The sequence below is a fragment of the Oryzias melastigma genome, unplaced genomic scaffold, assembly GCF_002922805.2.
Source record: "Oryzias melastigma strain HK-1 unplaced genomic scaffold, ASM292280v2 sc00819, whole genome shotgun sequence".
NCBI classification, from domain to species: domain Eukaryota; kingdom Metazoa; phylum Chordata; class Actinopteri; order Beloniformes; family Adrianichthyidae; genus Oryzias; species Oryzias melastigma.
The window spans coordinates 1,738-12,683 of NW_023417406.1; the positions used below are offsets into that span (position 1 = coordinate 1,738).

Here is a 10,946-nt window from a genome sequence, read left to right on the forward strand (position 1 = left end):
TTGGTCTTCATAAAAGTTTATGGACTTTAATTTGTATTTCAATTGTAATTTAATGCTATGTAATCCAAAAAAGGGATCAACTACTGTGTCTTAATCAATTTCATTTTTATTTAAATATATATATATTTTAATAAAGATGTCAGTTTATAGAGAATAATCAAATGTTTTGTGGTTAAAGTTAAGTAACATTGAGTCAGTGTTTCATCTGTAAAAGTTAAAAAAACAAAAAAACAAATTGGTTCCATTTGTTAATTTCCCAACAGATTCCTGGAACTTCATTTGAGTTTTCTAAGTGTTTGCTTTAATTTTAAGAAGAGATCTATCTAAAATGAAGAAAGTATAATAGTTCTTTTTTTTTTACCTTGCTATGAATATTTAGAACAGAAGACTTATTTTAAATTGATTTTTGTCAATTTCTGGTTGGTATTTTTTTTTGATTTTGTAAACGAGTCATGACAGCAAATACATGAATAAGAAACAAAACACAAATCAGCTTCAAATTCTTTATTTGTCTTTTTTATGTAAGTCAGATGGAATAGAAGCAGCTAATTATGTAAAGCTGCTGGACTTAATATTTTGGATCGGATCACTCAGTTGCTAGCCATGGTGCTCTCCAGCCAGTCGTTGAAAATGCAGACCTGAAAGTAAATAGATCAGAGTTACAGCAAATAATCAGCGTGTCATTCCATATATATGCAAGGCGACTTTTCACAGCTGGGATTAAATTTCTTTGAATATTTTTCTTCTTCAAAAGTCACCTTGGCGTAGACACCAGGGTGGTTCCTCTCAGCGCATCCGTATCCCCAGGAGACAATTCCCTGCAGCTGGCCGTTGCACACAACGGGGCCACCAGAGTCACCCTGACAACAGAGAGCAGATAATGATGGAGGCAGAAAAAAGAGAATTGCATCCTATGTGATAAACAACACGCTTAACATGATGAGTCTGCAGAAAGCCATTGAAATACCTGGCAAGAGTCCTTGCCTCCCTCCAGGTATCCAGCGCAGAACATGGAGTTGGTGATCATGCCGGGGTAGGAGTTGTTGCAGTCGGAGTCAGACAGGATGGGGATGTTCAGGCACTGCAGCTTGTCGCCGTCATCAGCTGGAGGAGACAAAATCAGATGGTGAAAAAACTCAAAATGGACTCTTTCAATAAATCAACTGGAGCAAAGAGCAGGAATTATATCTCACCGGGGTTCATGGTGTTACCCCATCCAGAGACCAAGCACATGGTGCCAGCAGGAGCGCAGCTGGAGGGCAGAGACACGGGCTGCACGTACTGGTTGAGGGTGGCAGGAGTGCTCAGCTTGATCAGCATGATGTCATTGTCAATGGTGAAGGAATTGTATCCGGGGTGACGGATGACACGGGAGGAGTCGATGAACTGCTCAGATCCCTCGTTGATCCGGATGTGGTGCTCTCCCAGACGCACCTGCAAACGGCTAAGAGACAATTCAGACCATTACACCCGTTTCAGTGCAACAAGGACGTTCTCTGAAGAATTCCGTCTTCTTACGACTGGTAGCAGTGAGCAGCAGACACAACCCATTCGCTGTTGACCAGAGAGCCGCCGCAGAAGTGGTAGCCAACGTTCAGAGACACCTGATGGGGCTGGGAGTAGGGGGTGCACTCGTACCCTCCGACGATCTTGTCGTCATCGAGGGCGACTGAAAACACATCAGGAAGTTAAAGTCTTGCTTTCAACATGACAGCGCCTAAAGCTAAACATTTAGTATGAGTTCCTCACACTAAGTCTATGTGACCTAATTTAAAATCGGCCCTGGTCTCCCTTTAAGAAGAGATCTCATCTCAATTGGACTTCCTGTTAAAATTAAGTTTAAAACAAAAAAATACTAATCAAGCAGAAAGTTTTGTTGGATAAAACAAAGACAAAGTTCTAAAAGAGGAAAATAATTCACACAGAGACACTCACAGGCGGCTCCAATGAGCAGAACGAAGACCAGAGACCTCATGGCTGCTGAGTGATCCTGTTGATGAGACCACTTCACCTGCAGTCCGGGTTTATACCCTCAGAGGGAACTGCCCCAGCACCTGCAGAGCCCTCATTGGTCAGAAAAGGACCAATCTCTGAGGCGCGCTCTAAGATTATTTATTTCAAAGATAAGATATGAAGAACTTTAGTTGCAAATTTAAAAAAAAATTATTGAGTCTCTTTAAGGGAGAAAATATATTTTGTTGTTTCACTACAGAGTTCACCCCTAAGTTGGTAGTTTTTGTTTGTTTTTAATTATTTCAATAAAAGTGTATATTTTTCTGCATGTCTATTAACAAAACAGCTTAAGATGAGAAAAACTACTTACATTTTCTCCAGTTTTTTCAAATAAATTCAATTATTTAAATCTATTAAGCATATTACCACAACATAGTATATTAATCATGCATTACATGTACATTCAGTGGTTTATGACTGATGACATTTGTGTTTAAAACTACTAAGACCTTATAAGGAAACGTGTAGCCTGACTTTTATTTAGACACAATAATCATCTGAAATTGATCAATTCCTAACAGATACTTTAGGATAGTCATCGTGGACACTTTCATTTTTTCTCAAAATTCCTATCAGCACATATATATTCCTAACAGTTGCCTTTCTCTGGGCAGGTTTATCCATCGCTATATTTGGATTTGTTTGAACATCATATCTCACAGCTGTGTTCTTCTCAGCAGCTGTTCACTACAAGCCTTAAAAAAGGCTGATTTTTGTTAAGAATTTCTAGATATGCATTTTCCTCTTTTTTAGTTCACTACTTTTGTACATTCTAACACATGAAAACTGGTGAAAATGTGCAATTTGAATTCAAAACACCAACCTAATGTGTCTTTACTTAGTAATACTGATGGTAAGGAAAGTTTTTTTAATCAAATTGTTTCAAAATGAAGAAATGTAATGATTTTATTAAATCAACAAGCTAGTTTCTTGAACTCCATTATTACTTCTACTGCTGTACGTCCTTCATACAAATGACTGTGAATCGACACAACAAGGCCACCACATTGTTAAAAGTGATGACACATTTGTTCCTCTGTACGGTGGCCCTGAAGGGCAAGTAATCACTCAACATAAAAATATGTCAAAGATTAATAAAACAAATTATAAAACAGTATTAATTTTTAGACATCAAAAACGCTTCATACCAAATTACTTTTGATTAAAATATTGAACGAATGTCAACATCCAATCACCGGTGTCCATTAGTACCTACTTTTTTGGTTTCTTATTGTGTTTTATTTTTTGCATTTCATTTTCATTTCTGGAACGTACTTTCGTTTTTTTCTTAAAACTTTTCCTTTTTTAGAATTGTGTTTTGTTTTATTTTCATTTTTCTTTTTTTATTTCTAAAATTGTATTGTTTCTTTCTTTAAATTACTATTTTTTTTTTCTTTAATGGTTATTGTGATCTTAAGTAAGGTGGGATTTGAACTTCTGGGCCACCGTACCTCTGCAACTACACTCCAGCAGCGATATAAGAAACAGTGTCCTGAGCTGTACCTTTAAAAAGCTAAAAAGATGATTGAAACCTTCTCACCAAGACAAAAGTCTAAGTTAGTCAGCTCCACCATGTAGGAATTTGTGGAAACTTCTCCTCTCCTCTGCAAAGAATTTGAAATGTTTGAACAAAAAGTCTTGGGGAGCCTCGTCAAACTCTAACCACTTTGTATGATCAGTGAGTCCAGGATGGAGTTCTCTTGGGATGTAGACGTTTCTATCCAGCTTTTAGAGCACAAGCGAGAAAACAACCTTTACACTGGAAGCAATCCAGATCCTCAACAATAGTTTTAGACTATTGTCTTAAGCTTCAGATAAATGTGCCTTAATGCATTTTACATATTTATTACTAAAGTTCATGCTGTTGTTTTCACATCTATTCAAAACTGTTAGTTTCGTCTAAGTCCCAACTTTGTCATTGTGTGACTGCACCTTCTACTCCCCCTCTGGGAACAATAAAGTTACTTGAATTGAATGAAATTGAGCTGAGTTGTTTTTCCAGTACAGGAGATGTCGCCCTAAATCATTACACCGTATCCACTAAAAGATGTCGGTGTAACAATCAGCAGAGTTCTTTGCTCCACATGTCGACCCTGAAATCCAATCGCTTCAGGCAGAATGTGAACTCACAGCTAAATATAATGTCCCCCCCACATGAAGGACAGTCCTAACAAGCCCCCAGGCAGCCCAATTAAATCAGGTATTGGCTTCTGCAAACTTTCAGCGTAAAACTGTAGGTTGCTGCCCACAACTATCAACAACCTCTATAGAAACTGGACTCTTCATTTCAAGCTAAATACATTTAGTTGAAAATTCTCATGTTTTTAGTCTTGATGTTAAGGAATTTCTTCAAACTGGAGTTTTTGTAAATCACAAAGAGCAACAGTTGAGACATTTCCACAAGGACATTTTAAATGAATATATTAAGATCAACAGAAAGAAGAAGCTCCTTCAATATATTTACAAGAGTGAATCTAATTCATCTAGCTCTCTTTTAAAGCCACAATTTACTTGATTTTTGTATTGTTTTTCTTCATCATTTCTCTCAAATCAAACCACCACTTTTAAAATATCTCACTGAAAACCTTCTCTCATGCTTCCTTTTATTACTAAAGTCATTTATTTTAAATTTTACAAATATATAGTGATATTTGAAAGTAACTGGGTTATAAAGAGATGAGCAGTTGCCCTGCAGTAGATACAGTCAGTCAATGTAAAAACATTAAAAATTACAACTACATTTAAAAAACAAACAAAAAAAAATCGCATTGTCAAATTAAAAAAATAAACCTATATTTTAGAAAACAAAACACATTTCCGAAACTTAAAATGAAGTGTTAAAAATAATGAAAAACAAGAAACCCCACTGGTACACTGCTGATAGGATAATGGTGTTTGATTCTTGAAGGAGGAAAGCAAAAGGAAGTTTTTCCTGAAATGTGGTGAAGAGTTGATTGAGAAATCACCAAGCTTTTACAGTGGCTGTGTGTCCAAAAAAGATTAAATAAATATCTTCCATCAGAAGATATTGCCATGCTGAATACATTTGAAAAGGTGAACATCTAATCAGTGATGTCCCTATCTTTTCTAGTGTCTTATTTGGTTTCATTTTTTTGGCATTTCATTTCGATTTTTGAAAATTAATTTTGTTTTTGAAACATTTTCTTATTTCCCTTAATGTTTTTGGAATTGTGTTTTTTTTATTGTTGAATCCTAAAATAGATATCTAAACCTAATTTTAGTGATTGTGTATATGTACTGTAGTCTTCTTGTAATTCTATTCCTAGTGAAATGTGCTTTACAAAACATGGTAAAAACAAATTTTTCATGAAGAACTTCCAGCATTCATTACCAAAGCCATTACTCCTCATAAGCTATAAAATCAACTCCAAAAATCGGAATATAAAACACTCACAACAATAGAATTTGATTCAATTTTGCTGATATGAAGACATGCATGAAAGTTACTCTTCTGGGATCTGCAACCTTTAATGCTAAAAGAGCCACACGGTCCAGTTTTTTATTGACCAAAACACAGCAAGAACCACAAAGTCCATCCTCAACATTTACAGAAATACACTAGTCATGCTTTTGTGGCCATTTATTTATACCGTAACAAGTAGCTTTAAAATAATTGAAATCCAAAAGTGTTTTTTTTTTAATAAAAAACAACTGTATCCTCTTGACTTTTGACAGCAGCACATTTAAGTTCATTTCACAATAAAATACACCCTGTGTCAAATAATCCTCCTGCTGCAGAAGACGTACTTGAATTAAAAATACAAGAAAATTAATATTGGTGTAAAATTCTGTTTTTTAAAAAACCTATACATGTAAATGTAATTATAGAAATCTTTGCCTCTGAGTAACAACTACATTGCTGTGCAGCAGACTATAAGAATATGTGTGTAACTTAACAAGCTTAATATTTATTAAAATTGAGAGAAATTTTCTTTCAATCCATAGAGCTACAATTGTGGGATAGAAGAGCCGGATGTGGCTGCAGTCTAACTCAAAAATATCTTTATGAAGATTTGAGTCCTCTCAGGGAATGCTGATGTAACCTTTACTTAATTTCCAGCTTTAAATCTATACTTAATGACTTTATTAGATCAGCACGAACCAGTCTTTTAAATTCACTGATTCTATTGAGGATTTACTCAGTACTGTATGATGTGTGGGCAATTTAGTACAGAATTTTGACAGCTTTAAATCAGGAAACAAAAGGTAGATTACATCTCTGTCAGGATTTTCACTGTTTTCCTAATGGATTAAACAATGTCTGGTTTAACTGCACACATTGGGAAGCTTTCCAAATCCATTGACAACAAATCACTTAGCATATCATAAACCATATATTAATAGGATTTAGTCTTAAATCGTGATGTTTTTCCATAAAACTGATACCATTCTTACTTTTAAAGTTTGCAATAAAAATAAAACAATATGCTTTTTTTTTATGCACCAGCCGGTGACTTTCACTCACTAAAACCAGTTACTGGCAGTTTTATGTTTTTTGTTACTTGATCTTTCTGTGATCATTACTCTTCATGTGAGTGTTTTTGCACTGTGGTTGTGAAAAAAGCCATCTGTTGTCCAGCGTCAAGGTTAATGATGACATACACCTGCTGACAAAAACGCTTTTTTTCCACATTATATGAAAATATGTCTCTGTTATACTTTTACTGCATTTGGGTAAATTCACATGAGAATTTATATCATGCTATTATTATTAATTTGCTTCTAGATGTCTACACACAAGTGGTTTTTGGTCTTGTTCCTTCAGGCTAAGTTTCAGCCCAAATAAATATTTGACTTTCCATCATCCACAACCGGTCATTTCAGGACCGGTCAAAGATAACAGTGGGAGGTTTCTTCTGCATGTGAAAAAAAAAAGAGGATTTTACCTTCTATAAAAACCAGGGTTGGAGATGAAGTCCTCTCATCATCAGGATCACTCAGCAATCATGAGGTCTCTGGTTTTTGTTCTGCTCATCGGAGCTGCCTGTAAGCCTCGGTTTCAAATAGAATATATCATGGACTGCATAATAATATGTTAGATGTTTATTATTTTACGATGTGTTTTCAGTCGCCCTTGATGACGACAAGATCGTCGGAGGGTACGAGTGCACCCCCTACTCCCAGCCCCATCAGGTGTCTCTGAATGTTGGCTACCACTTCTGCGGCGGCTCTCTGGTCAACAGCGAATGGGTTGTGTCTGCTGCTCACTGCTACCAGTCGTAAGAAGACGGAATTCTTCAGAGAACGTCCTTGTTGCACTGAAACGGGTGTAATGGTCTGAATTGTCTCTTAGCCGATTGCAGGTGCGTCTGGGAGAGCACCACATCCGGATCAACGAGGGATCTGAGCAGTTCATCGACTCCTCCCGTGTCATCCGTCACCCCGGATACAATTCCTTCACCATTGACAATGACATCATGCTGATCAAGCTGAGCAATCCTGCCACCCTCAACCAGTACGTGCAGCCCGTGTCTCTGCCCTCCAGCTGCGCTCCTGCTGGCACCATGTGCTTGGTCTCTGGATGGGGTAACACCATGAACCCCGGTGAGATATAATTCCTGCTCTTTGCTCCAGTTGATTTATTGAAAGAGTCCATTTTGAGTTTTTTCACCATCTGATTTTGTCTCCTCCAGCTGATGACGGCGACAAGCTGCAGTGCCTGAACATCCCCATCCTGTCTGACTCCGACTGCAACAACTCCTACCCCGGCATGATCACCAACTCCATGTTCTGCGCTGGATACCTGGAGGGAGGCAAGGACTCTTGCCAGGTATTTCAATGGCTTTCTGCAGACTCATCATGTTAAGCGTGTTGTTTATCACATAGGATGCAATTCTCTTTTTTCTGCCTCCATCATTATCTGCTCTCTGTTGTCAGGGTGACTCTGGTGGCCCCGTTGTGTGCAACGGCCAGCTGCAGGGAATTGTCTCCTGGGGATACGGATGCGCTGAGAGGAACCACCCTGGTGTCTACGCCAAGGTGAAGCAATGTTTTCTGTTTTAAATTACAATCTTGACACTTGGCGCTCATTTTCATCTTCAAAGCTGTGTTGTGCTGAAATTTTTACTTTTCATGTTTAGGTCTGCATCTTCAACGACTGGCTGCAGAGCACCATGGCTAGCAACTAAGGCGGATTCTTCTACGACCATCCCACACAGCTGCACAACTTCTGCTATTTCAATCTATCTGCTGATGTGGAGTTTAGAACATTTTGCAGCCGATTATCTTAAAGGTCAATAAAATCTTAAACCTCAACCTTTCTTTTAGTCTCATCATTTGAGTGACATAATTGGACCTGAAATGGTATTATAAATAGGCTATGTGTTATAAAACCCACTCAGAGATGTTTCCTTCAATGTTTACTATAGAACACTTTTAAAGAGCCTTTCATAAATTGTGAAGGGTTGTTTTTTGTCTTACTTGGTTCATAGGGGATATTCTGTTTGAATATCATTCTTAGAATATTGAAAAATAACAACCCTTGTGTTTGTAAAATAAAAAAGCATGTGTCATTTTCTTGTTAAATAACATCCACACATATAACTTTGATTCATTTTTTTTATCTTGGCTTTTTTTATGTCCAACTATTCTCTATGAAACTATTAAACTAGGCTATTTAACAATATCAGGTTTATAGACAGACGTAAAGAGCATTTTCACACTGCTACTAATCAGTTAAAGCAGGCTTAATGCATGTGCTACTCATCACATTCACCATAATTGAGCTATTCAACATGATCTTTAAAATCTTGAGATAATCAGATAATAGGAGTTTGCATATTATATCTGTTTACCAGCTCCTTATTTGTGAATAATAGTATTTAACAGTGGCGGGCCGTCAGGGCCTGCAAGGCCTTCTCTGCTGGCCTAAAAATATCTGAATCACAGACTTATATTAATTATATTTTGTCCATGAATACGTATTCGATCATTCCAATGCTCTGTCGTCTTCCTTTCATTGCTAGCCCCCTGGTTGCGCTGCTTCCAGACGTGTATTTTCCTATTTAAGCATTAAACAATCACATTTCAGCACTATTTGTTGCTAGGGTCAAAGAAATCTGCCTGAAGGCCTTCACAATCAGTTCCGCGGGCCCTGTAGCATAAAATAATTGTCGACCAAACTGTTGCTTCAACCAATCAGATCTGGAGTAGACCACAGCAAGGCCAGCTAGCTGGCCCACGGAAACGTCAGGATTTTCACGCGCTGTGATTAGATAGTCGGAGAGTGTACTAGGAAGAGCTGGCAAACTGAATCTGTAGCGACCTGCACAGGCAAATATATCGAATTTAATAGCTGGTTTGTCAATCCACAATGGCTGAAGGAGGAGAAGAAATGGATTTGGTTGCAGACTTACTGTCAAAGCCGTTTTCAAGACGGACTTTTCAAGAAAAGCTGGACATTGTTAAGCGGGGTCGGGCAACTCCGAAGCTAGCAAGCCCCGTGTCCACTGCTTCTGTTGAACGGACATTCTCAGCCCTGAAGCGAATTAAAACTTATGCCAGAAATACGTCAGGGCAGGCTCGACTTTCAGCATTAGCTTCCATGGCGATAGAAAAGGACTTCTTGATGGAACTAAAACGCACGGATAATCTGCACGACAGAGTGATTGAAATCTTCTTGAGGAAAGAAAGGATGGATTTTGTGTACAAATAATCCGGATTTTTGGTGAGTAAAATTTTGCTATATACCAAAATATTATTGCAATTTTATCAGGTTATTTTTTTATGCTTTTTTATGTGTGTCGCAGTTGTACCTGCAGTAGAAGTTTTATAGCCATAAAATAGTTATTGAGGGTTGGGTTGATTCAGATGGAGCACTACTGAAGGCCTAGGTGTGAAATGCACGGCCCGCCACTGGTATTTAATGATTCTTCAGTTAATTTCTTTCAAAATTGGTGTTTACTTCTTTTTAGAGACTTAAATGCTAAACCCAATTTTTGTCTTTAAGATCTTTTTTTGTTTGTGAGAAAATTAAAAATTATAAATTAAATCAGATGAGAGTTTACTTTTAGAATATTGGAGAATAAATATAATCTGTGTTATTTATATAATTTAAAACCAGACAAATAATAAATATATTTTAATAATTGAAATTAGATGTTGTGCGTTCGAACAGTATTCCCTCTTTTTCACATACGGAACTGAATTTTAGTTCCACGACCAAGTCGGACACATTTCCCCGATGCACAGCGACTGTCATGCACAGAAACAACGTTAGCGTTGACATTCACTGACCTTATAGTTTCTCTGTTTTGTTTCTATTCAATGTTGTTGTGATTTGGGTCTGACACGGAGGGTTGAATCTTTTTGACGGTGTCGGTTCATTTCTCACGGACTCCCGTCAGCCCACCACCATGCGTCTCACGCTGCGAGCGTTGGTCTCCCACGGGCGGTTGGCTCGGAGGATGGGCCTGGGTCCCGAGTCCAGAATCAACATGCTGCGGAACATCTTAACTGGACTGGTGAGGCATGAGAGGATTGAAACCACGTGGGCCCGGGCCGATGAGGTCCGCTTCTACGCCGAAAAGGTCAGTGGTGGTGTAGGCTAGCAGGAAATGAAGCTAACGGTGACTGTGTGGATGTTTGTGTCATCTGGAAATCACAGGACGTCATGTTAAAATACGTTTCTCTAACCCCATCCATCAAGTCTGGATAAACATTATAAATCAGTGTTATTGGCTTTAAAAAGTTGAACTTCCTCACACTTGACGTCATCTGTCAACTATGGTTACTTTTTAAAAAGTCGCATTTTCTTCTAATATTACATTTTGATTGTGCATTCATTGAGATGTTTTGTTATATTTCTGTATCCCTGATCTTGACAAAACCAGAAGTAACACAAACTTTTCCCGGTAGTCAGTTTTTCCTTGTTTAAAAACTAAAGGATACAGCAGATTTTTTTTTTTTTTTTT

General features: G+C 37.7%; 3 protein-coding genes across 3 annotated transcripts in view; 2 read left to right on the top strand and 1 right to left on the bottom strand.

Annotated features, from left to right (window-relative positions):
* Nucleotides 1-489: 489 nt before the first annotated feature.
* On the bottom strand, nucleotides 490-2,085 carry LOC112141012 (trypsin-2). Its single transcript, XM_024264059.2, has 6 exons — nucleotides 1,936-2,085; nucleotides 1,519-1,669; nucleotides 1,194-1,444; nucleotides 968-1,104; nucleotides 759-860; nucleotides 490-638 (listed from the first exon to the last, which is right to left on the bottom strand). The coding sequence occupies exons 1-6, from the start codon at nucleotides 1,973-1,975 to the stop codon at nucleotides 591-593; spliced, it is 729 nt and encodes a 242-aa protein (XP_024119827.1). The 5' UTR covers nucleotides 1,976-2,085; the 3' UTR covers nucleotides 490-590.
* Nucleotides 2,086-6,868: 4,783 nt separating this feature from the next.
* Nucleotides 6,869-8,289, top strand: LOC112141013 (trypsin-2). The gene is made up of 6 exons (XM_024264061.2): nucleotides 6,869-7,020; nucleotides 7,103-7,253; nucleotides 7,328-7,578; nucleotides 7,668-7,804; nucleotides 7,912-8,013; nucleotides 8,115-8,289. Exons 1-6 carry the CDS (start codon nucleotides 6,945-6,947, stop codon nucleotides 8,160-8,162), a joined length of 765 nt encoding a protein of 254 aa, XP_024119829.1. The 5' UTR covers nucleotides 6,869-6,944; the 3' UTR covers nucleotides 8,163-8,289.
* A 1,901-nt stretch (nucleotides 8,290-10,190) lies between these two features.
* The window catches only part of mrpl17 (mitochondrial ribosomal protein L17), a gene marked incomplete in the record, with an annotated part of 1,476 nt that continues 720 nt past the window's right edge, over nucleotides 10,191-10,946 (top strand). Inside the window, 1 exon segment of the mRNA XM_024264058.2 lies at nucleotides 10,191-10,562. Coding sequence (XP_024119826.1) covers nucleotides 10,389-10,562 — 174 coding nt within the window.